General features: G+C 52.7%; 9 protein-coding genes across 9 annotated transcripts; 5 read left to right on the top strand and 4 right to left on the bottom strand.

Annotated features, from left to right (window-relative positions):
* Positions 1-123: 123 nt before the first annotated feature.
* Positions 124-465, bottom strand: B0T23DRAFT_233342 (uncharacterized protein). The gene has a single exon (XM_062833922.1). It carries the CDS (start codon positions 338-340, stop codon positions 155-157), a length of 186 nt encoding a protein of 61 aa, XP_062689316.1. The 5' UTR covers positions 341-465; the 3' UTR covers positions 124-154.
* A 125-nt stretch (positions 466-590) lies between these two features.
* On the top strand, positions 591-2,749 carry B0T23DRAFT_324982 (uncharacterized protein; the record flags this gene model as incomplete). Its single annotated transcript, XM_062835474.1, has 3 exons — positions 591-1,015; positions 1,093-2,241; positions 2,305-2,749. The coding sequence occupies 3 exons, from the start codon at positions 591-593 to the stop codon at positions 2,747-2,749; spliced, it is 2,019 nt and encodes a 672-aa protein (XP_062689317.1).
* A 1,123-nt stretch (positions 2,750-3,872) lies between these two features.
* On the top strand, positions 3,873-5,702 carry B0T23DRAFT_233369 (protein-tyrosine phosphatase-like protein). The gene is made up of 2 exons (XM_062833923.1): positions 3,873-4,128; positions 4,274-5,702. Exons 1-2 carry the CDS (start codon positions 4,082-4,084, stop codon positions 5,550-5,552), a joined length of 1,326 nt encoding a protein of 441 aa, XP_062689318.1. The 5' UTR covers positions 3,873-4,081; the 3' UTR covers positions 5,553-5,702.
* A 1,846-nt stretch (positions 5,703-7,548) lies between these two features.
* Positions 7,549-9,458, bottom strand: B0T23DRAFT_324788 (uncharacterized protein; the record flags this gene model as incomplete). Its single annotated transcript, XM_062835459.1, has 3 exons — positions 7,549-9,102; positions 9,177-9,231; positions 9,319-9,458. The coding sequence occupies 3 exons, from the start codon at positions 9,456-9,458 to the stop codon at positions 7,549-7,551; spliced, it is 1,749 nt and encodes a 582-aa protein (XP_062689319.1).
* A 2,168-nt stretch (positions 9,459-11,626) lies between these two features.
* Positions 11,627-14,372, top strand: B0T23DRAFT_324847 (uncharacterized protein; the record flags this gene model as incomplete). The annotated part of the gene is made up of 3 exons (XM_062835463.1): positions 11,627-12,361; positions 12,432-13,088; positions 13,203-14,372. The coding sequence occupies 3 exons, from the start codon at positions 11,627-11,629 to the stop codon at positions 14,370-14,372; spliced, it is 2,562 nt and encodes an 853-aa protein (XP_062689320.1).
* Positions 14,373-15,146: 774 nt separating this feature from the next.
* On the top strand, positions 15,147-17,094 carry B0T23DRAFT_447921 (uncharacterized protein; the record flags this gene model as incomplete). The annotated part of the gene is made up of 6 exons (XM_062841020.1): positions 15,147-15,301; positions 15,405-15,530; positions 15,588-15,736; positions 15,817-16,190; positions 16,266-16,350; positions 16,458-17,094. The coding sequence occupies 6 exons, from the start codon at positions 15,147-15,149 to the stop codon at positions 16,727-16,729; spliced, it is 1,161 nt and encodes a 386-aa protein (XP_062689321.1). The 3' UTR covers positions 16,730-17,094.
* Positions 17,095-17,598: 504 nt separating this feature from the next.
* On the top strand, positions 17,599-19,980 carry B0T23DRAFT_233423 (uncharacterized protein). The gene is made up of 2 exons (XM_062833924.1): positions 17,599-18,235; positions 18,319-19,980. Exons 1-2 carry the CDS (start codon positions 17,724-17,726, stop codon positions 19,931-19,933), a joined length of 2,127 nt encoding a protein of 708 aa, XP_062689322.1. The 5' UTR covers positions 17,599-17,723; the 3' UTR covers positions 19,934-19,980.
* A 123-nt stretch (positions 19,981-20,103) lies between these two features.
* Positions 20,104-22,224, bottom strand: B0T23DRAFT_423227 (uncharacterized protein; the record flags this gene model as incomplete). The annotated part of the gene is made up of 7 exons (XM_062839822.1): positions 20,104-20,729; positions 20,791-21,032; positions 21,097-21,364; positions 21,690-21,741; positions 21,783-21,800; positions 21,864-21,897; positions 22,207-22,224. 7 exons carry the CDS (start codon positions 22,222-22,224, stop codon positions 20,270-20,272), a joined length of 1,092 nt encoding a protein of 363 aa, XP_062689323.1. The 3' UTR covers positions 20,104-20,269.
* Positions 22,202-24,122, bottom strand: B0T23DRAFT_233565 (uncharacterized protein). The gene has a single exon (XM_062833925.1). The coding sequence runs from the start codon at positions 23,987-23,989 to the stop codon at positions 22,421-22,423; it is 1,569 nt and encodes a 522-aa protein (XP_062689324.1). The 5' UTR covers positions 23,990-24,122; the 3' UTR covers positions 22,202-22,420.
* Between the last annotated feature and the right edge of the window lie 381 nt (positions 24,123-24,503).

Here is a 24,503-nt window from a genome sequence, read left to right on the forward strand (position 1 = left end):
GGAGCCGACGACGACGGTCCCCAGGGCCTGCCAGGCCGCCCACCACCCGGACTATAACCACCTATATATGTATCACCAAGCACCCTGTTAGCTACACCCACCGGCTGTCTCGACGAGGTGGAGTTGGTTTTTCTGGTCTGTTTTGTCATCATCCTCAATCCAGTCCTGTCTTCCACACCAAAAGGCGATCCGATTCTTCTTGCTTTCTACCGCACCAACTGAAGGGTATTTGTCGGGAAAGCCAATCGCCCGCTACATCACGCATTCCGTTCACCACCAGCTGCATCGGCAACACCGATCCAATTCCAACAACGCCTCTTTCTTGGCCAACACTTGTCATTGTACCGCGCGCCTGTCTGGTCCAGGGCTGAGACCTTCGATTCGCGAAACGTCACATTGGATTTATACGGCTTGTTTTCCGCATTACAGCCGCATCTGCAGTTGCCTTGCATTCTCTTGCCTTGCCTTGGCTCGAGCTGGTTCGTATTTAACGGTGGCAACCACGCGGCTACATCGCCTCGTACTTCAGCTTCCCGGTTGTGGCATTAGCACTCCCTGTGCATAGTTGTGCCTATCCTCTGCCATTTGCCATGGCAGCACGGGCAGTACCAATGCAGACGCAGCCCCGTTATACCAGCGCCGCGAGGGATTTTGACGATGGGCCCCTTCCCTCTATATCAAGCCGCGATGGTGGCTTTCGGGAGCACTTTGCGAGTCGTCCCTTTGGCATCCCACTAAACGATAATCTCTCACCTTCGACCGCTTCGACCCCTATGGCGATTCACGGCTCAGAAGGGAACGGGATCAATGCGCCTCCTCCGCTACCTCCTCCACGACTTGCCCCTGTCGATGGCCCCGTCGATCCGAATGTACAACACTACAGAGACTCCGAATTCATGCGCAATGACGGTCCCAATAGCCTTGAGAGCGAATCATTCAAATTTGAACGGCGAGCGCTTCCGAGCAAACACGAAAACCCCCATGACGAGGGCTATCAGAGTTTTGATAGTGTCAGGTACTGCGATTCCTTTGCTTTTCCATGATCGTCGTTTGCCATTGCCTCGAAACTAACTTGTCTGTGACTCTTCCTAGATCATCGCAGTTATCGTCGCCCTTCGGCCTCCACGCCATGAAAGGGTTTCGTCCCAGTACCGCAGCGATCGACCAGACAATGTTGAACAGGTTAAACAAAAGCGGCGGACTCAGTAATTCCCTGAACGACGCACATAGCTCTCGTCCAAGCCACGCCAGTCTGCCACAACTTTCCCTCCCACACCGGTCAAAGCCAGGGCTTTTCACAGCGGGGTTTGCCTCGTCGCCCACTACGGCATCTTCGCTTCCCAGCCCGTTTCCCCAAACAGGTCAACCAAGCCCAGCTATTGTCGGGTTTCGCCCTACTGACGGGTTTGACAACAGCGGTTTCAACCGTGCTCCGCCACTGAGAGCGCGCAGGACAAAGAGCTCGTTGATGCTGGATGACGGCTTTCTGAATGCCGAAGACGACGAGGACAATGACTTTCCAATGGAGGAGACAACACGCATGCGGACTCTGAAGATCGAAGATTCGTGGAGGGAAAGGCACCGGGAAAACGAGAGAGAAACGGAAAGCGGGTCTTGGCAGCGAGGACACAAGACTGGGTCATCACACTATTCGCCATCGCAGCTGTACCATGCGGGGAGAGACATGGGCGGAGAAAGAAGCTACTATCAATCCGGTCAAAAGCGGCCGGCCTCGCCCACGCCGATTGATAGATGTAGTGATACGTCAGGCCTGAACAGGGGATCGCCTACCCCAAGGCTGACTGTCGTTTCACAAGGGTCTGTCTCTAGCTTGTCGGCTGCTAGTCGCAGCGGAAGTTATATTGGCAATCTGACTGCTAGCAGCATAGCAAGTAACAGTTCGCTTGGCCGTTTGTCTCCCAACGGTGTATCCCCTGGCGGGGTGTCGCCGACAGACGTGATGGGTAATGGGAGCCCGTATGCCACACCCATCAGCCTCACCGCTTCACCAAGATCGTCGATCAGCCGGACAGGTGCGGCACAGTCGCCGCATCCTAGGATTTCGGGTGACTATACGCAAAGATCGGTTGAGCAGTCCAATAGGACGCTGGGGATTTCCAGGAAACTTGCCGAGATTCCGAAAAATGCTAGCAATATCGTAGCGGCTAAGCTCAAGGGCCCATACATGTGCGAATGCTGCCCGAAAAAACCCAAGAAGTTCGACACGGAAGAGGACTTGAAGTAGGTTTTGCATCATTTCCGTCCAGCGACGCACGTTACTAACCCAGACACTTTTCCCACCAGGCTACACGAAGCAGAGAAACAGTACGGATGCTCGTTTTGCGGGAACCGGTTCAAGAACAAGAACGAGGCGGAACGCCATCAGAATTCCCTGCACGTCCGTCGTCATAGCTGGTCATGCTCAGCGCTTCAGACATACGATCGTGCCTTCCACGACAGTAGCACGAGGCCAGGCGAGGCTGATACGTGTGGTTATTGTGGTGAGGAATTCGCCCGTACCGGACGCAATGCTGCAGGCATCTTTGCTAGTGAGCAAGATTGGGAGGACCGCATCCGGCATCTACAGGACGTGCACAAGTTCCGCGAGTGCAATGCCAGCAAGAAGTTCTTCCGAGCAGACCACTTCCGGCAACACCTCAAACACAGTCATGCCGGTACGAGTGGGAAATGGACCAATATGCTTGAAAACGCTTGCATGATGGACGAAGGACCAGCAGTCCCTCGTTGAAGAAGCGGAAAAGCAATATGTTGTGATTTTGGATACAAGCAACTGGGCCTTGCTATTTGGAGGGGCAACGGTTGGGGGTGATGGATGGTATCATTTATGGCTGTGACATGTTGGTCAGGTCAGATATCGCCATGCAGAGCGGTATTAGTTTTCAGATCATGCGGCACAAGGGGCCGTGGAGGGAAAGGACGTCATCTAATTGGAGCATTTACGGGATTGAGGATTCTTATCGGAGTTTGGGTGTGAAGTTTTCAGCTGTAGGGTTGCGGCGTTGCGTGCGGGACATATCTCTGAAGGCGCAGGCAAAAGTTGACACATCGTCTTTGGTGTGGTCATGGTCAGGAGCAGCAATCGATGTACTTTTATGGGAGACTTGACAGCGGCAGCGGCTGAAGAGTAGCGGATGAATAGTAGCAGTCAGAGAGCAGACTTGTAGTGGCGAAATGTGATTATGTCAACATGACTGATTTGAAGGAAGAATGGACTATGGTACAGTCTGGAATGACTATTTTGCTATGGATGCTCTTTCAGGCGGCGGTTGGGTACCTCTACATTGTCTGTTTGTTGTGGGCGGAATGTGAGACAACTTGCATGTCTCTTCAGCCCTACAAGGAAGCGGGCGCCGTCAGGTTACCCCACTGCCACAGCCCTACCAAAAATGTCTGTGATGGATTTTGAAAATTGGGGGGTTGGTTGGTTGCTTGATTCGTGCAGGGCAGTCGGTCGCTTTTGTTTGTCCTTTGCCCTGGGCCATCCTCTCTGTTATCCGTCGTCCTCTGACACCCAGGGTTTCTGTTTGTCACATTTTGTGTCAGCACACAGAATCCAACGTACCCGCATGATGGAACTGGGGGGTACAACTGCCCATGAGGCCTGTATCGGACGTGGATTGAACGACCAAGGTTCGCGATAGGTAAACAATCGTACGGTACTGGATGCATGAAACGGTCATAGTGTGTTTGCCCGTTCATGCCGAGTCAAGGGTAGTGGTGTACAATACCGTGTGATGGTAAGATACGCACAGCCAATACATACTTTCGCCCAGCAGGAATCATGTATTTCAATACGGTCACTGTACGGTACACTGTTCTAGCTCTCCATGTAATGGTACATGGTTCGTATCCACGGTAACCAACCCATATCGGGAATCCCGCAGCGATGAGGGGCAACAAATGATCGAGAAATTTACTGATACGCGACAGAAGCTGGACGAGCAACTCGCCTTGCGATTGCTTCACAAACTTGACATCTGGATTCTTTGGTAGCGCCAAATCGAACAGAACCCCAAAGTCAGTCGGAAAATACCAAAAGTGACCCGAAAGACCGGTCGCAATGGCGCTCAATCGCATCAATGGGCGCGAAGATCTCTTCGTAGGAGGGTAAGTAAGTCGCACGCGACAATCTCCGTCCGGACTCTCTGTCCAGCCATCCCATCCTCCTGTCGCAAGAAAGCTTACCTTGCTTCTTTGTTTTACTCGCGAGAAGGGAAACGAACTAACATGGCCTTTTTGTCTTCCGCAACAGCATCTTCGGTGTCAACCGCGCCCGCTTAATCGAAGAAAACAAGATCACGCACATCCTATCCGTCATCAACTACACCCTCCCCGCCGATCCCGCGTTTCGCAATGTCCAACATCTTAGCATCGACATCGACGACGTGGAGGAGGCCGATATTTTGGTTCATTTCCCCAAGATGGTCCGCTTCATCGAGCGCGGGTTGTACGGTGACGAAGCAGCTTCAATAGCACTCGGGGGGGATAATGCGCCACTGGCTACTACGCCCGCGAGCGCGAGCGCAAAGATCGATGGCGACGACGAGGCAGCGCAGGACGCCGAGGCCATAACCGCCGCGCCACCCACCAGCGCCACCGTAACATCACAACAACAACAACAACAAACAAAACCCGGCGCTGTCCTAGTCCACTGCGCCATGGGCAAATCCCGCTCCGTCTCCGCCATCGTCGCCTACCTCCTTTGGAAACACCCGCACCGCTTCGGCCGGTCCGACCCGTCCACGCCCGCGCGCCGCGCCGTCACGCAGGCCATCAACTGGGTGCGACAGACACGACCTATCGCTGAGCCCAACGACGGGTTCATGGAGCAGCTAGAGCTATGGTGGACCATGGGCTGTCCTCTCGAATCAGGCGACGACGCGGTCGAGAACCACCCTGCCTACCAGCGGTGGTTGTACAAGCGCGAGGTGGAGGACGCAACGAGGATTGGCCGGGTGCCAGATTGGATCCGGTTCGAAGACGAGGAGGCTGCTAAGCTTGCTTCTGAGAACAACAGCTCCAAAGAGGCGGAGGCGGATGGTGGTGGCGCGGCGTCGCTTAGTCTGCGATGCAAAAAGTGTCGACGAACACTGGCGACGAAGCCGTTTATTGTCTCGCACCACCAGGGGAAAGGAAATAAAGAAAGGGACTGCGGACATTACTTTGTCGAAGCCCTGTCGTGGATGCGCCCGACGCTGGAGCAGGGTGAGCTGGAGGGCAGATTAACGTGTCCGAACCCAAAATGTTTGGCGTCCGTGGGGAGGTACACGTGGCAGGGGTTTAGATGTAGCTGTGGCGACTGGATCGCGCCGGCGTTCTCGCTGCAGAAGAGCAAAGTGGACGAGGCGACGTCGGCGCCGCATCCAGGTGGTGCCGGTATAGGGCCTGGCGGCGGCGGCGGCGGTGGGGCAGCTGCCGTGGCGGCGAGGATGGCGGCGTTGGGGATTAGGATGCCGCCTGGTGGTCTGGCTGGACAACGAGCAGCTGGGGAGGGCGCGGGGACGGCGGGTGGACCTAAGGAGAACCTATGAACGGGTTTTGTTCTTTGGGTGGGTAGAAGTCCATGGCTATCTTGCCGTAGACTGATCATCCCATCGATTCTTGCCTCCCAAGCAGAACGGCGGTAGGACCCAGAAGGACGTCCAAGAGGAGTTATTATACCTTGCCTGACGGCCTCGCAGGTCGTCAACCAACATTCGGAGCATTTCCCACGTCAAGGTGTAAACACCCATGAGTATACCCTAGTGCGGTCCACAGCAAGTTCTGTCGTGAAGGGGAAAAAAAAAAAAAAAAAAGATATCTCCCCGGGACATCTAGAATAAGTGGTGGATCATGAGCACTGCGTTACGCCTACATAAGCATAGTGATTATGTTGTGCGTATAGCTCTGTACTAGGCCTCCGGATTGCTTCAGAAGACGTGTGACCTCGGGTGCGGCAACACGACACAAGCCCTCGGCCGGGCAAGGAAAGTGAAGTGATATAGAAGATTCTGAGGATGGAGGACTCTCCCATGGAAGGCTGGCTTATGGTGACAGAAAGATCAGCAAAAGGAGCATCGGATCGGATGCCACCTTGTGCTGAGTACCTAGGCGCTTTGATGCTACACGGCAGTTTCTCCCCAAGGATAAATACACTTGTATCTGGGAATACAAGTAGCCCATACATACATATCCCTTGCTTGGGTTGGCGGAGGGGTGTAGATTTCCAGTCCTTCTAACACGGGAACTGTCCAAAGATGGCTTGCCGCTTAGATATGTAGTAACCTGAAGTCCGTATTCGTACAACAGGCATGTCTGTTTCCAGATCTGACACCCGGGTCATGAAGGCAAGAAAGACACTGTATAAATACGTCCATATATGCCAGCATGTATAGGTTATCCTTAAAAATAGCGATACCGGTTCTTAGGTCAGCGATGTGGACTAATGCCGCCGGCACGCCGCCACCTGCACACACACACACACACATCAACATTCCACTCGCCTCTACCGCATTGTTGAATCAGGGATGACGGTCCCTATGCTCGAATGTCCCTGCCGAATACTAGTTATAAAGAATAAATTGAATACGTTTTAGTTAGTATATTTAACACCTTGGGTACACCCTTATACCATACATCCAAGCGTAGGTATTTGGAATACTTTTGAGTTTGATTTTCAAGGCCAACTTGGAACGGAAGAAAAAAACCCACCCACCCAAAAGGCCTCTACCCAAGGGTGTATTCGAAAGGTAGGTACGTAGTTATCTCTACTACCTGTCTCCTAATGGTGTTTCCTAACGAACCGACGCGCGCTGTTTTGGACTGTCTATCTACTTCATGGATATTCGGTTTACTATTTTCACAATCACTGCGTCTGCTTGACTGCCCGTGGTTGGAATGGTAGGACCGTGCCGGCACCTCCACTGTTACTGACAACGAATCTGCAGCGCTAGGGCATTTTAGGGCAGGTGCTGTGTGTACTGTACCTGGACTGGTGGACCTGGGGTGGTTTTCCCGTCATCTCGGGCTGTTTTCTGTATTGGTAACGTTTCGGCGACGACGTTCCGGGTCTCTCCCTTGATTGATTCTTCACTCCTAGATAAGGTACGTGGTAAAAAGCTCTATGGATCATATGAACAAAGGTACTCAGGCGGTGCCCATCAAGGTACTTACCCTCGCGTCCATCTTCGAGGTGTACACCACTGCACTAACCGTCACTCCTGCAACATTATTGCGCCCGTTACGTAAGCCTGAAGCCGTCCCCACCCTTCCCGATCCTTACAGAAGTTTGGTGCAGGATCGACCTTCTCCGACTCTCCGACAAACCACCGAACAACAACATCAGCAACGACATATAAATAGGTAGGTCCAAGGTAACCATGTCTTCATTACAACCTAAGCCAAGTCCCAACTCCTCAAAACTCCTCCGCTCTTTCCATAAAAAAAGGAAAACACAACACAAAGAACAAAGAAAGAAATTATTTCTGCTCCAGAGCCACCCATCAACCAGCCAAAGGACGGAGCGGGGGAGGAACATGAAAGAAGCCGTCAGCAAGGGACCAGGTAAGGCACCATCCTATCCTGCGTCCTAACCGACCTCTTCGCAAACGCCAGGTGTTTTTCCGCCGACACCAACGCCCACCAGCCAGTCTGCAACGGGCTACTCTCCCTCGCCAACCTCAGCTGCTCCTCCAGCACATCGATCGCTTTGGGGTCTCCCTGCTGTCTCAACAGCTCGCCCTTGGCCCTCAAATAGCACATCCGCACCCGCCAATCGGTCGCGCCCGGCAGACCGTCGATCGTGCGCTCAACAATCTTGAGGTTCTCCAGCGCCGATGTAATGTCGTTCATGCCCAGCTCGCAATGAATGACTTTGAACAACAAGTCCAGCCGGCCGTGAATGTCTTGCGGGTGAAACTTCTCCTCCAGCTCGACGGCCGCAACCATGTACCGCTTCGCCGAAACCATGTCTCCCTGCGCGTAATAGGCCGAGTACAGTCCGCGCGCCGCCGCCAGCGTCTGCGGGTGTTCTTCGCCTAGCCGTTCCGCCAGCCCGTTGACCGCCCAACGCAGGCCGGTGACGACCAGGTCCGAGAGCACCTCGGGGCTGCGCAACAGGGAGCCGCAGATGACGTACAGCGGATGGGACTTGCCGTGGATCTGGCCGACCTCATGCCGGATGTAGCTCAGGAGGTAGTGCAGCGCCTGCGCCTTGCCGTCCTGCCAGAAGCGGCAGCAGATTTGGAAGATGCACGTCAGCAGCAACGGGTTCGGGTCGGGCGTGATGATGGGCCGGATCTGGTCGAGCGTGTCGTTGTAGAGCGTCACGATGCTGTCGCGCTGGTCGTTCCATTGAGGCAGGGAGAGCTGCGCAGACACGGAAAGGGCGAGTTCGTAGAACCGCCGCAGGTTCCAGTGCGGCGGCTGCTTGACCACGTCCGATGCGTCTACCTGCGAGTGCACGAAACGGACGTAAAAGTTCCGCGTGCCTGTTACCACCGTCTGAACCGAGAGGAGGTGTCCTGGTGGTGTGAGTGGGTGTAAATCGGTGAGTTTGCGCTTACGGCGCCAGTTGTCGGGACTGCTCTCGGGCGACTCCTCCTCCGTCTTCACATTTGGTGGTTTCCGCCGCTGTTGCTGTCGTAGAAGGAGAATTTCGGGAGGTGATTCAGGTCGTGATTTGATTGGTTTGACACTCGCAGGGCTGACCAGCTCTGTTCTGGGTGGTGATATCAGCGCTGCTGGGGGTGTCGCGATATAGACAGGCGTGTCAATAGGTGTCCCGGCAGACTGGTTAGGCACAACGGCGGGATCCCGGTAGATCGCCTCGGGCGGCTGTGGGGGGTCCAGACTGGGCGGAGTTGGAGAGCTTGGACGACTGCTCACAGGCGTGTAGCACTCGATTTCTTCCGGCATGGAGGACAGGTCAATGTCTTCTCCGATCCCTGCAGAGGAACCTTTTTGATGGCCATGATGCTTGCGATGCCAGTATCGGTCGAGCTCAGCTTGTGATATGTCTCTGCCCCTGACGCGAAAGGCCGACTTTTTGCCCTGAGCAGCTCTCTCAGCGGCCTTGGCCGACATGTATCTCATGTCACTCTCCTAGGAAACGAAACGTCCGCGTGAGCAAAGCTGGGCCATGATTACCCGTACCAGCCGGAACTTGCTTGTCTTACCTTGTTGTTCTTCTCGAGGCCCCATTGCTGGAGTCTGATCTTGTACTGGTGTATGCTACATTGGTAACTGCAAGTCAGACTCCGCCAGCCATTGCATACCGTGGTGGTTCGGGTGTGTGTAAAACTTGGGATCTCCACTCACGTCGCGCGAAACCCATGTTTCTGTACCATGATCTCCCTCACATCTCGGAGCTTTCTCTTCTCGGACAGGTACAGATGTGTAATTGTTTTCTTCCACGTCTCCCATTCCTCCTTGGAATGGATGGCTCCCGAGCTAACCATGGCGCAGGCCGGATCCGGTAACCGACGGGCCAGGTCTGACGAACTTGAAGCGGGCCAGGGCATGAATCAGCAGTCGAAGGGCACCAATCTCTAGGTTGAAACAAAAGTTGTCTGCTTCCCGCGGGCTTCCAGAAAGTCGGAGGCGTGCAATAGTACGGTTTGCGAGTACTTGGTAAGAGGATTGAAGGCTCCTTTGAGACGTTTGGCAAAAGCCACTTGCTTGATTCGGAATGGGGCCCGGGGCGGAACGAATGGAAGATGAGTTGTACCAGCCTTTAAGCCTTCTCTAGGCCACCGGATGCTGACTCGTACGTATGTAGCGCCGGATCCGTAGGTGACGAAAAGGGCTGGCCGTGGTGTGTAGACGATACAGAAAACGAGAAGACTGGTGGAGGTGGGGTTTGAGGATTCGACGCGCCTTATGTCTAATGCAGACCACTTTTGTCTAACCAATAAGACAGAGCGGCGATATTCCCTGAATGTCCATGTGCGGCACAAGGCCTGTACCGGGGGGTGATGTACCTACAATACTGATCACCAAGGTGTAGTGTACGTGTAGTGTAACTGCTCTGTCGATAGGAGAGACTACTGTATGTACATCGTGGATCGATGTGGGGATGGTGGTGTATCTAGCTGTGTTTGGTAATTGCCATCCACGCCTCGGAGTTCCTGGATATGTATTCCTGTATTTCCAATGTTTATGAGTTCAAGAACTTGACCTCCCTCGGTCTGGTACTATCGTCGAGCTGTTGGTTTTTCGGTGGGGGTAGGACATGGAGGTATGTAGTGGGGGTCCACCCCCACGGATGCTTGCCCAGGAAGACTAGTGTGGGTAGGCTACCGTAATCGGCGAGACGAAGAAGCAAGAATCTGCGATGGAATTGGACTGTTGACTTTGAGATCGTCGGTCGGTCTACCCGTTGGTTTGCGGCTGATTGCCATGACTCAAAGGTCGCAATGAGATTGACGAGTCATTGGTGGTCGACAGCCTAGCGCCGGCTGAGAAGTGGAAGCCATCACAGGTCGACATTCGATGGGGTGTGAGCATGGGATGGGGGAGGGGCATCAGGGCGCCATCAGGGGTCCAGGGACTGCTTCCGGGGCATTTGAATGGATAGCTGAGTGACTCAAACGAACCCTAACCCTCATTCGGTAACTGCCGGCAGACCGAGTACGACCTCGTGAGATCGGGATTCGCTTCCATCATGAGGACGACGGTCGGCGGCATGTTACAACGTGGTGCAAATTTGCCAGGTCCGGTCTGTTCATCCGCGGACGGAACAGAAAGGGTCGGCTTCTCACGGTCTTTTCAAAGAGCGGAAAGGCGGGATCGTAACCGTGAACAGCCCGGGGTTCGTTCCGTCGATCCCACCAGTGGATGAAGACAATTGGCTGCCCTGGTTCAATGCTTAGTTGCCTCGGGGGGTCAAGTCCGCCAGTGCATCGCTCAGTTTGTTGGGACCCTTGTATTGGTCTTGAAGACGGCCGATAACGGCGACGTGGGGTTAAATGGACTGCCATTACTATCACCAACTGTTATTTGAAGGCAATTGAGAGTTGATATTGCAACCGCAACGACGAGAGGAAGTGACATTGGAAGGAACAGTTCAGTTGGAATGAGCAGGAATTGACCAATGCAAGAGGCTGGCTGTTATGTGGAGAACTGCAATGAATGGTCGGCTTGTTCCGGTCAAGTCACGTGGCATTCACTCCTGATTGAATTGCTGACCTAATTGGTTGGCTAAATGCCTCTACAGGATAGTGGTGATAATTCACAGAGTACGTCATCACTAATACATGGATTCGAGGTACATCGTTTTGATATTTTTACTTCTCTTTTCCTGAAAACAGATAGGTTTATAGCAGCCTTGTGTACTTTGGATATGAGAAGTAGCACCACTCTGTCGATATCCAGTCCAAGGTAGTCCTGTGACCGTTCGCTTGGCGCGCCCGCCAAGACCACGGTCAAATGCCCGTCTCTTCAATTTTGGCATGGACGACCTAGCAGGGCCTATCATCCGCTGTTCTTATGAGTGAGAGCTCTTGTGGAGCCCTTTCACCTTTCCACACATCGACGCAATTCATTCACGACGCATTTTAGTGTATCGAATGTACCAGTCCGTCACAAGCCAGGTCTCCGTTGGCAGGTCCCGTTCCCCTCGTCCAGAATGTCGATAACACAACCTCCACTCTCCCCATTGACAACATCTCCATCCGCTACCACGGACATAAATGCCACGACTGCTACCACCGCTGGCAATGCGACAGCAGCAAGGCTATCAAACATAGTAACTGGCCACTCGACTGGTCACTATTCTGATCACCAGCAGGCAACAGAATCAAGACCACCCAACTCGACATCCACCTCGACGGCTGCCGGTAGTGCTACAGCTACAAGCGCTGTCTCCACAGAGCACCACGGCGGGCACTTGCACCCCCCAACCCATCAACAACACCAATCGACTGACCATCAACTACCTCCTCCTCCTCCTCCTCCTCCAACACAACCACAACCACAATCACAACCACAACAAGAATCCTCGACAATATCTTTGCCGCCATTCAATGTCGATGCTCACCCCACCGTCCTTGCAGCAGCTGCCACTGCCGCTGCCGCCCATCATCATGCCTCTGCCAACCATGATGACCACCACGCCCTTCAATCTGCCGTTGTAGTTGCTCCCGACGCCATTGGTCAAGCACCACCACAACCATCCATAGAGCCAGGCAACGTTGCAAACCCTCAACCATATCCGCCTGAACCGGTGGCCAGCATGTATACACAGGCACTTCCAATGGCCTCTCAGACACCTTCTCCAGCCTCCGCTACCACGCCAAAACCCCAGTCCAAGACCACCCGCCTGCGGAGGGCCTGTGACCTGTGCAGTTCAAGGAAAGTCAAGGTAAAGCCGGGCTATCTAGGGCTCTTACGTGCCTATATCATAGAGCTGACCTTTTGCTCTCATGTTGTAGTGTGATGAGACTCATCCTTGTCGACCATGTCGCGATCTTCAGGTCGACTGTACCTTTAACCGGGAAATGAGGCGTCGAGGCCCTCCCAATAGGCACGCAGAGGCTGCCAGAGCAGCGAAGCGTCCGCGACTCGAACCTGCCCTGCCGAACAACATGGGCCATCATGCGCAGCCTCACAACGCCGCCCAGACTTTGATTTCCATCGCTGGCAACCCGCGAGGCGGCCACCACGCAGAGGCGCATGGGCAAACTCAGACTATGCTGGATGCCGAATCGATAGCCCCATGGTCCGTCTTGGTTCTCCTCGTTGACGACTTCTTCACCTACATCCACCCCTTGACGCCCTTCCCCCACGAGCCTACCTTCCGTCAGCAACTGGCCAACCGCGAGGACCAAAAGAGCCGCGAGTTTCTGGCCCTACTCGCAAGCATGGTTGGCTGCCTGGTTGCCTCCTTTCCCAGGACCGCGAGGTTGCATTTCAAGTCACAGCATGGCCTGGATCTGTTCCCCAAGGCCATTTATCTCGTCGACCGATGCCGCCAGGTGGCCATGGAAGCCCGTGGTTCTCACTTTTATAACCGAGAAGACATGACGGTTTACGACGCTGTCACCAGCTATCTCCTCGGCTTGGCTGCTGCTTACACTCTGCAATGGAAGGTGTGTCGCCGCTTCATGTCAGAAACTTGCAACATCATTAGAGAACTGGGGTATCATAAACAGCGTGACTTTTTCGCAGTCACCTACCGGGGCCCTGCCTTCGATCATGTCCAGGACCAGATCGGCAAGCGTGTCTTCTGGGTCCTGTTTCTGGGCGTCCGCTCAATGATGCAGCTCGGCGGGCCCAGTGGCGATGTAGTGTTCCCCCCACCGACACCTGCCGAGCCGTATCCCGATTTCCCCGTTGAGGTGGACGACGAGTTCATTCTGCCCTCCCAAATCCTGGTGCAGCCCCCTTCTATCGTGTCACGTCTGACTGGCTTCGTTCAGGCCATAAAGATTTATATGACCATGAACCCGTTGGTCAGCATCGAGTTATCATACGGCCTGTCGACACTACCCTTCCAGGATCAAAAGGTCATGTTACAAGATTGCGTACAAGCTGTGAAGCAGGTCATGGAAGGCATGCCCCCAGAACTCACTCTAGACTTGGACAGCAATCCCGCCGACGGTGTGCCAACAAGCCTCAGTGAGCTATCTCGAATTCCGGCGTCGCGTAGCGCTCTTAGCGACAGTGGATTCCAGTACTGCGCACCGGCCTATCCTGCACATCAGCCGGCCTCAGACATCCGGCATATTGTCAATAACGATCATGGTCGTCGTCTACTTCAGTATGAGATCCAAAAGGCAAATATCTATGCGTCGCAGGTTGCGACACGCTCATACTTTGTCGAACGCTACTTGAACCTTCGCGATGCCCATCGCGAACATACCCGTAATCAAGCAGCACAAGCATATGATGCCGTCACGGCCGTGGAAAATGGCGTCAACGGCAGCAATGGAGTTTCCCATGATAGTAATAAGAGCGTTGCGGCTGCTGCCCTACACGCTGCTGCAGAGGAGTTATCTGATCCTATTGACGAAAACATGACGGCTGAGCGTGAGCTGATCGTCCAGAATCTCCTTGTCGTGCTTGCTTCCATCTCTCAACGCAACATGGAGCCCAATGGCGCATCCTTCATCAATAAGGTTCGTCAGGTGGCTTCCACTCTCGTCCACGATGCTCCTGGACGAAAGGGACCCATGGCCACCAAGGCCCAAGAACCTCTCACCCGCTTTCTAGACATTCTCATGAGGCTGGAGAAGACTGGACCAGGGAACACGGACCGGGGTGACGGGACTATGACTCCGCAGGATGAAGAGATGGAACTCAGGAGCTGGGCGGACCTGCGAGAGCACCAGATGCGATTCTACCAAAGTGGGGGATTCATGGGTCAACTCTAGCCTGAAGATGTTATCTACAAGGCGGGCGGTCGTTACACGAAGCGATGATATCAGTGCCTTATGCCGAGTTCTTATAGCTCGTCCCTTCCCTTGTTTTTCATCATGGGTGTTCCTGTTCAATCGACGGCAATTAGACGGTGTTGGGGAAACCAAAAAATGTCAAGGTTTCTTGTTTTCTTTTTTTCTTTCCAAATATGCGTGAGCATAATGCCGGTCAAAACAACCTTGATCGGACGCTGTTCGGATGACTTCCTACTGGGGGATCTTCCCGCCGCTCATGTTATGTTTACCACTTTGTTCCTTTTTTCCTTTTTTTTTTTCCCCCTTCTTTGGTAAAATATCAAATCTGGTACTACCTTTCGGTCTTGTATGGGTAGCGACGTGGCTATTTCAGTACAGGTAAACTATGGTAAGGAGTTTGGACAGCAAGGGTATCCATCGGTGTTAAATGGTTACACCGTCGGTGAGGGGCAGTTCGGATACAGGCACACACGGTTACAAGCGATATGATGCTACTGCAGCAAGCCAACGATCCCAACAAATGTTGCACGATCCTACTGGAGGGCGCTGTGCGTATGGATCGCCGGTGGATTCGAAGGAGGGGTAGGTATCCGGGAAGCCGAGGTGGATCGATATGAGTTCGGAGCTGGATTCCATACATAGAAAGCGCCGGGCTGGGCCAGACACGGATTCTCATCACGCTCAGCATCACCCTTTCTCAACCCGTGTTCTCATTCTCACCGTTCTTTGCAAGCACAAACAGTTCCTTACACCATGAACAACGAGTTGCACGTCTTGATCATCGGTGCCGGCCTTGGTGGTTTAACACTTGCCCAAGGTCTTCGCAAGCAGGGCATCAGCTTCCAGATTTTTGAGCGTGACGCCAGCGCTGAATCAAGAGGCCAAGGATACGCCGTTGGACTTCACGAGTAATACATGCCCCCCCTGCGCCAACTTCCAATGGTCATGCTATACCTTTTTTCTTTTCTTTAAGTAACCACTGACATGCATATACCTACGGTACACCGGCAGTCCAGAAAAGCTCTTTGGTGGTTCACTTCCTGACGAAGTCTTCTCATCCGTCCGATCCTCATGCCACCTCCTTCCTCTCCAGCTGCCATCATGTCTAGCCATGTTCTTTCCGGATGGGCGGGCAGGGTACGTGACAGATAGCCCGGAGACGCCTTGCTTGCGAGCCCACAGGTTACGTCTGAGGCAGGCTTTGGCTCGCGATTTGGATATCCAGTGGGGGAAACGGGCGCAGAGGATCGAGGAGGGGGAGGATAAGGTGACGGTTTGGTTTGAGGATGGGACTCACGCGGAGGGGACTATTCTCGTGGGAGCTGATGGGACTTTTAGCGCTGGTTTGTGCCTACCTGCCATCTTCCCATGACTATGGTGATGAAATGGATGTGGATGATGAAATGGCTGACTATCAACATAGTCCGCCCACACGTCCTCCAGAAACCAAACTCGGAGGTCCTGGAGGTCTCGACCTCTTCGACACTTACCATGGGCGAGTGTCGGCTTAATCGTGCTGATATGGAAAGTCAGCTCCAACTGGCTTATTCGTGCTACGTCGCCTATGGCCCGGACTTTGTCCTCTTCAGCGGTCTCAACCGCGTCAGCGACGATGGAACCTATGGAGATTACTACTGGATGATGGTGGAAAGTCGAGAAGTAGGCGATGATCACTGGGTCAAGACGGGCACGGCGGAAGAGAGGCTGCGGAAGTCGAAGGAGAGGATACAGGCGCTGGATCCCAAGTTCAGAGTCACGGTGGAAAAAACGGAGGTGGAGGGCTTGAAGAAGGTGGTGGTATGTCGAACTGTGATGGACCATTTTGCAAACCGAGGGAATTTTTTCAGGTTCACTGACACTGGTGTCCTCCAGGCTTGGTATGATGCCCTGATTGAGGATATACCGCCAGTCAATAGGGTGATTTTGATTGGGGATGCTGCTCATCCGATGACGCCGGGTAAGTCCCCTCTCTGCTCAAATCTTCTACTACAACCACTTGCAAGTTCATACCACCGAGAGGGAGAGCTAACCACGTTTTCTTGTCTTCTTCTTTGTTGTGGACAGCTCGCGGGGAAGGTGCAAATCACGCAATCAAAGACGCCGTCGGCCTATCCAAGCTTCTTGCCGAAAACAAAGATCAGCCGATCGATATCCTCCGGCAAAAGATGGATGAGCTCCAGCGAAGCCTGGTAAGCGAAGGCAATCAGGCGATTTTGCTGGCGCGCCAGGTGATGGCCAAGGCCCGTCAGAGAGAAAGGGTAGAAAAGCCCATGGTTTGGGGCCATGAGGTGAAGATTGTGGATGAGGCGGTGCCGTTGCCTCTTGAGCTTAAGTAGGGGGTTCGGGGGAGTCATCCTCTAGCACGTTTAGCGATCGTGTCATTCGTGCTTGAGAAACAAATAGCCAAGCTTCCGATCCTTTCTACCATCGTCAAATCAAGCAGGAACTCAGCCTTTGGTATCCGCGATATTCAGTGAGTGGAGGGCGATGAGTCGGATGGGCGCTAGGTTGACAATGACCCCATTTCTTCTTGATATGTTCTTTCATTTTCTTGACAACTTTAGTTGCCTCACTCCTGTCAGTTTCCAGCATACAACTTGCAAGTCGCGGGGTCATCAAGAAAGGAAACAGCAATCATGAGTGGTACCGTGGGTGCCTCTCTTGAAACAGAAGACGGCGCTGCAAGTTCATTGCAGTCCATGTAGAGGTGAGTATCCAATTTTCCTTCCACCACCATTCTGTCACCATTTTCATTCGAATCTCATATCGGCCACATCCAAATGCTGATGAAACCTTCAAGCCGAGTACGCCATTATATCCATCAAGACTACAATATCAAGGGAACGTCAGTAGGACCCGCGTTGCCATCTTCTTTCCATCATATATCGGTGTCGTGGCCTATCATTGCTGACATCTGGATCTTGCCAAAATACAAACCATATTGGACCTCGCGAGTCCTTGGAATTGTCCAACACCCCCGACATTTGGTGTGTGATACAAGGCGATCAATACTCTCAGCCAGCAAGCCCATCACATTCCTTCCTCGTGGAACACGAATAGTGTGGCGATGCAAGTCCATTTCAAGGCTCGTTCACTTGTAACACAACAATTGCCAATCTCATTCGCTGTGGCTGGAATTGTGGTTACAATTTGGGCGATTGCGGCTTCCGACGTTGCACAAGGGTTCATATCAAGCAGGGTGCGCATAGCCTGCTGGGCATGTTCAATTTAACGTGTCTTCGTCAGTGAATTTGTATTTGAACGCTCCCGCCCATCCGCACTTTCCATCCCAAGTCGCTTCCAAATTCTCTTGCAAATACCACCAGAGGCATGAATTCACACACTTCGACGACATACGAACCATCTGACTCAACTCCGCTGTCCCCAGAATCCTCTACCCAGGACTGTCTCCCACTTGGCCAATATGAAGCGCACCAGGACTGCATCATACCGCAAAAAGTCATTCCTCGGAGAATCCTGCCAAGTAACACGCAGCTGTCCCAGTACAGCCCGTGGCAACGATGGGGATCCTCCTGGTTCTGGGAGATAGCAGCAATGACACTCAGCTGTTTCTCCCTGGCCTTGACACTGGGTATTCTTTACTTCTTCGACGGCAAGCCCTTGAAATCGTGGCCCCTCTACCTGTCACTGGGCACAATTATATCGACCCTGGCACAGGTTTCTCGCACCTCTCTTGCCTTCGCCATCACGCCCTGTCTGGGGCAGGCAAAGTGGAATTGGTTTTCTCAAAGAGAAGACGACGTTCTGGTCTTCAGAACCTTCGATGAAGCAAGTCGAGGGCCTTTGGGAAGCTTACAGCTGCTCTGGAAGCTCAAGTACCGGTAGGTTTCTGTCACTTGCGAGGGTTGAGGGCCATCCAGTCGAATCACCTGTCCTCCAGCAGCTAACAAAAATGATCTGATAGACATCTTGCCTCGCTCGGCGCTCTAGTAACGGTTGTGATGTTCGGATACGACCCCTTCGTCCAAGCCATAGTTGACACCTCTGGAAATGAGGTTTTACTCACAGGAAGCTCAAGGGCCAAGATCAGGGCATCAAACAGGATCTGTGTAGGTGAAGAACAAACAACAGGTGCACAGATTACTTTGACGAACAAAAATGGCTCAATGGGACCCGACACAGTGGTCCTTCAGGAAAGTGCGCTGATAGCGGACTTTGGCTTGACGCTTGCCGTCTACGATGGATTCGTCAACAAGTCCTCGGCCTTAACAGATCCTTACCAGTCATCCTTCTCTTGCGAGACCGGCAACTGCACCTTCCAAGTTTTCGACTCATTGGCAGTTTGCAGCCGTTGCTTCAATGTGTCAGATCATATTCGAAGAGAGCGAGTTCCCAAGGGAGGAACTACATATACACAATACATACTACCATATGGCTTGGAAATTCTCAATTGGGACGGCGCAAAGCCACCGGAGAATGCATATCCAGTTCCCACAGAAAGTCCAATACACAGGCGGCTATATGGAGATACTAATCAACCATCGGCCGCTACAAGCTTATCACCAAACCAGACCGTAGTCAAGGTCATAGCCAACCGGTCCGAGTCCATATCCTTTGCCAACTTCACTACCACCTTTGTTGTTTTCAGAATCATTCAATCTACCCCAGAATTTGTCAACAACCTTTCGCCTTGGAATACGACGTTTCCACTCGCCATGGAATGCGGATTATCCTTCTGCGTCAACCGATATAATTCCAGCGTCAGTAAGGGCACACTCCATGAATCCGTTCTTGACTCGTGGGACAAGTGGTTACATCCGTCGCTGCTGCCTCAAGAAAATCTGGAAAGCAACATCACCACAAAAAAACAGCGTGAAGAATGGATGCATCCCTTCAACCACACACTAGGCAGTCCAGCCGGCTCAGATCTACATGGAAAGCTATGGGATTTTCCGCGATCTGATTTACTCCTGGCTACATCCCCGAGTCTCGACCCCGGGCACCATGACGACCCTGGTGCTACCACGGTTTCCAACCGCCTCCCCTACTTCAACATCACCCAAGTTACCCTAGCCTCCACAATCGACTGGTTCACCCACTTTCTTGCCCCCAAGCCACTGATTTATCCAGCCACAGCCGATATCGGTTACGGTAACCCCGTCGCCGGAGCCATTGCCAAATCTACCAATCTCGACATGACTTTCAACAACGTCGCCCGTAGCATGACAGCCTGGATCCGCGAGAACCAAGGGATATGGCTAATGGAGAGCTCCACGAAGAAATGGGAGTTCCGTTTCTGCATCCGTTGGCCATTCGTCACCGTTCCTGTGGCGGTCATGGTGGCGAGCGCGCTCTACCTTGGGCTTACAATTTGGCAGACCCGCATGTACGGCGTGGACCCTTGGAAAGAGGACGCTTTGGCAGCGATAGCACATGGGCTTGATCAGGAGAGCAAGGCGAAGATTTGTCAGGCAGAAAGGGTAGGGTTGAGGAACGAAGCTGCGATGGGGATGAAGGTTACGCTGCGGCAGGGGATGTATGGGGAGGTCGAGTTGAGGGATGTGGGTAAGGAGGGATAATGCGCTTAATATATGTGACTTTGATAGGCAAGCAAAGAAGAGATGACGGAAGATGACGACTTATCTCAAACACATACACATGAGCAATATGCTTTTATGAACACGGATTTAGAGGTATGTATCAATGTCCCATGGAAGCAAAAAAAAAAAAAAAAAAAAAAAAAAAAAAAAAAAAAAAAAAAAAAAACGCTCAACTCTCCCTCCTCGTTTTCTTAACGCAACCGCCAGCCGACCTCCCACATCCATCTCCAGCTATGCCTCACAGGGCGGCCGACTACTGTCTCTTAACTCCTTATCGGACCCTGTCCAACTGTTCTCGGACGCCTGCGGACCCAACTAAAAGCTGACACTGTTGACAGGCGAGTTGATGATATACCTCACGCCCTCGGCCTCCGTCACGGTATACAGACGCCTGCCATTCCTCTTGTCGTAGCTCAGATCTTCGGGACTTCTGGGGTAAAAGCCGGCATTCTTCTTCGCCGCGGCGCCGGGAACCCAGACCCAGAGATCGCCCTTGGATGCTCCGTTGCTTCGCAAGAGGTAGAACTTGCCGTTCGCCGACACGGCGCCCTGCATGCGCTCAATGTTGACGCAGTAGGCCCAGACGGCCTTGGAAACGCCGCTGCTGTCGGTCTTGAGCCGGCGAGTGGTGTAGTCGAGCTCATACCGCACCAGACGGATAGGGTCCGAGGTCGAGGTCTGGTACTCGCCGACGATGAGACTGTCGGGGGTGGTGGTGCGGTCCAGGGCCATGTAGGAGTGGCGGAACTTGAAGGAGGAGGACCACTTGTACCATCTGCATAATTTGATATCAGTGCGGGAGCGATATATATAGAAAACGCCACGGGATGACTGACCTAATCTGTGGAATCACATATTTGTAACCAGCGGCCGAGTAAACACCGCTGAAGACCTTGCCAACATCATCGCCAGATCCAACTTGCCAGATATTGGTCAAGTCAAAGACCCTGATACCGTTGTACGTGTCCAAAACCCACAAGGTGTTTCCATACCACATGATTCCGCCTGCATGCACCGGCACCTCTCTAAAGTTGTCGGACGCATGCGGGTACACGAGCAGTGCATGGCGGTAAGTATCCTGGTGGGCTCGATTCACAAAAAGTGACGCGAACGCTTTTGTTATCATCGCGGTGCCAGCTCACGATCCAGCCGTTGATGGCCTCGTATGTGCCCGCGTCAAGCGCATCGGCCGTCGAGGTAATTCCCTGCGGCACCCACTTGGTCGTGTCCTCGTCGTTGAAGTCCGCGGTGTGCTCCCAGAGCTTGCGCCCGGGGGAGGAGTCGGAGTCGGTGGTCATCTGGCGGTGGTTGCCATCGTTGAAGACGTCGGCGACCGAAACAACTTTCTTGCCGGCCGCGAAAAAGATCTTGGAGAGAGAGAGAGAGGCGACGTTGGTACGCACTCTTTTCCTTGGAGGTGGTGGTTGAGCAGTCGTTGGGGTCGTTAACGGAAGCAAGTGAAAGAGTGGCTGCTGCTGCTGCTGCCAGGGATAGGGCTAGGGCTAGGATTGATGATGTGAACCACCTCATCATGCTTTATGTTGTCGTGGTTTGTCAGCTTAGAGGGGTAAAGGAAGTTGAAGCATCGAGACATGAAAAGCGGGATCTGGATGGTTTATTTGGCATGGTGACTGCTCGTCTTTATAGGTATTATGTTCTGAAAGGAAGTTCATCAAGGGTTGTCTCACACATTGTTTACTGGCCTTGCACTTCAGACCTGTACCACCTCACCCACCGTTCAAGACCTTGCCACTCAGGGTGATTAATCCGCACGCAATAGAGCTTGGCTGTGGGGTTGGTATGTAGCAACTTATGACGAGATACTTACTCTTTTTCAGCTTCCTATCTATTGTTTTGATTTAGTAAAAGCTCAAGCTGGGCTAAAACGTCGTCGTCCAAGCCGACTTACAAAGGTGGGATGCATCTCGGGCCTCCACATGGTGCTGTTGTGACACGATAGTTAAGGTAGCATCAGATGGTTGGTCTATAGCATCTGTTCCTGTGTCTCATTCAGTTGCGCCTTTTTCTGCCGTAAGAAGGGTGGTATTTTTTTTTTTTTTTTGGCGAGGTGACACCAGGGAAGAGTTGATCTTCAGATGGGTGGTCCGTAAGAGCGGGAGGTCAAATTCCCCGAACCCATCCTTGTCACAATAAATACCATAGCGGGTTCGGTCAGTCTGGAACGGTGGCAGGGGATTTGTTGTAACTAAATTGACCAGAGAAAAGACAAGGCTTAATTGGTTATCAGGTACCTTGATTGGGCAGGCCATGGAGAGATAAATGTTTGCCCTGCGTTCCTCTTACTTTTTATTCTAGTGTAGTCGGTGGTTCCTTGCCTTTTCCGTTCTGAGATCTTTCTTATTCTTGGTTCTGGCTCTAACCGCAGTCTCTCCTTTCCCAAACCCCCATGTTGTTAAGCTCAATCCATTACCTCATTCCGTCCTCTCTTAAATTCCTCTTCTCTCATTATCTCCTTTCCTTCCACCGACTCAATCTTTGCGTAACGCTGAAAGCGCTCCTCGCTGTCAAGTGGTGTTCAGCATCTTCTTCAGAACCTTCTGCTGTGTATGTATCTCCTCCTGCAAAGCCACCAATTGGCTCTTCCATCTTGCAGGCTTCACCTTTTCCCTCTACCCTTCCGCTCTTTACTCCTGCGGCTGGTCCCGAATCCCATGTCCCACCTCCTTCGTCCTCCTCTTCAAATAAAAACTCGAAGCCCTCAATGTCCGTGTCCGTGAACATCAACGACTCGACCGGTGATAACTGGCCTTGCTCCCCCTCCATCACCTTCTCCAAACCTTCCTCCCCTCCTGCATTTTCCCCAGTCCCGTCGTCAACAGTCGGTGTATGCCCCCCAGCTCCCGCAAGACTGATTCTCAGCCGACGTAAACTGCTCAAGTCCACGGGGATCTTCATCTCCAGAAACCTCTTGATTGGCTTCTCCAAGTCCTCGTCATCATTGTCTCCATGCTCGTCCTCGCCCTGATCTGCTTCTTCCTCTTTCTCATCCCCTCCCTGGTATTCCTGGTCTTCTTCCTGCTCGACCAACTCTCTCCATGCGCTGTCGCCGTCACCAATAGCAGCAGCAGTATCAGCCCACATACTAGACGTAGTCCTCTGCGCAACAACAACAACCCCCGTGGTGCAAGCCGGATACCTAGGTAAAGGCTTCCACTTTCTCCACACGGACATTCTTCTTTTTGTCTTTGTTTTCTTCTTTCCTCTTTCCCTTTCCCTTTCCCTTTCCCTTCCTTCTATCGCCTTTTGTGGTCTTCCACTCTTTAGCCCCACCTTCTTCTTCCATTCTTCGTTCACTCCATCATATTCTCCTTTTTCCTTCCCTTTTTCTTTTTCATTTTTGTTTGTTGACTCCCACACCCTCCACACCCTCCTCTTCTCCTCTGCTGCTATCGGGCCACCACCAACCATAAAAAAGCTATCCCCCTTATATCCCAAAAAGTGTCCCTCCACAAGCGGGTGCCCAAACACACGTCTGGCCCTGAAGGGACGGGAAACTTCGAGAACGGAGCCGTAGCCAGACAGGGAAGTGTCCCAAGGCGGCGGGGTGTGCGGTCTTTCTGTTTCTGGTGAAAAGTCTGAGTCTGAGACATCCTCATTATCGTCCTCTTGGTTGGTGTTTTCGGAAGGGGCATTGACGGCTTGGATGGCTTCAGTGGCTGGAAGTTCGCTAGAGGAATTGGGTTGCGCCTGTTGATTAGGTGGTAATTGAGCCGCACGGGCAATCGCCTGAAGAGGTAACTTTGGTAACGGTTTTTCGGTGGTAAACGAGATAGGGAGGCGATCTGAGAAGGGAGACTTGTCTTCGCCCTCGGCGCTACTATCGTAGAGCTTCGACTCGCGGGATTCTTGATGGTCATGGCGGCCTGGGTTGGGCAAGGGAGCGTGGATTTCTGGAAAGGTTCTTTTCTTTTTCCATCGGATTGGAAGGCGAAACAGGTATCTGGGGCGTTTGGACTTGCTTTTGATGCTCCTTGGGAGCATAGGGGTGTATGGCTGTGAGAGTGCGGCGCCCATTGTTATGAGCCGTCGGGAGTTGCTGCTTAGGATGTATATATTGTGTTCTACGAACGCTGTCGCTGATATCAGTTATTGAATTGTTTCTGTCCTTCGTTGTATTCGGTGAGATTATTGAGTGTGAAAGGCAAGGTTGGTGGTACAGTACATAGTAGCGAAGGGTTCCAGTCTTCTCCTTTTATAAAGAACCGAGGTTGATGATGGCCTACTTCTATTACCGTGGGCGTGCATCAGCCAAAACTTACAGTGGCACTCGGGTGTGATCCGTGACTCGGCTTAGGTTCTCACTCTCTATCTTGACAAGAACCAAAGTCAACACTGAACGTAAACACCAACCCCGGAAAAAGAATCAGATCTTTCGATCTTACCTTTTGAATAAGAAAGCCCTTTTTCCTGACGCGCGAGTGTGTCACGCCACCCAACCCAAGGGGTCAGTGGGTGCAAAAAGCGTTGGCCATTGGCCGTTTATTCTATATAAGGAGAAGCTTATCTGCCTGCCGTACGTGATTCCTCT

Source organism: Neurospora hispaniola, assembly GCF_033458365.1.
Source record: "Neurospora hispaniola strain FGSC 10403 chromosome Unknown B0T23scaffold_8, whole genome shotgun sequence".
Taxonomy (NCBI): Eukaryota; Fungi; Ascomycota; class Sordariomycetes; order Sordariales; family Sordariaceae; genus Neurospora; species Neurospora hispaniola.

What these genes read in the sequence shown, in the direction of transcription:
- B0T23DRAFT_233342 (XM_062833922.1), bottom strand. Translation starts at nt 340, where the DNA reads ATGACAAGTGTTGGCCAAGAAAGAGGCGTTGTTGGAATTGGATCGGTG.
- B0T23DRAFT_233369 (XM_062833923.1), top strand. Translation starts at nt 4,082, where the DNA reads ATGGCGCTCAATCGCATCAATGGGCGCGAAGATCTCTTCGTAGGAGG. An exon ending in GAAGATCTCTTCGTAGGAGG is followed by an intron (nt 4,129 to 4,273) that starts GTAAGTAAGTCG and finishes CTTCCGCAACAG; the next exon opens with CATCTTCGGTGTCAACCGCG.
- B0T23DRAFT_233423 (XM_062833924.1), top strand. Translation starts at nt 17,724, where the DNA reads ATGAATTCACACACTTCGACGACATACGAACCATCTGACTCAACTCCG. An exon ending in CTCTGGAAGCTCAAGTACCG is followed by an intron (nt 18,236 to 18,318) that starts GTAGGTTTCTGT and finishes ATGATCTGATAG; the next exon opens with ACATCTTGCCTCGCTCGGCG.
- B0T23DRAFT_233565 (XM_062833925.1), bottom strand. Translation starts at nt 23,989, where the DNA reads ATGGGCGCCGCACTCTCACAGCCATACACCCCTATGCTCCCAAGGAGC.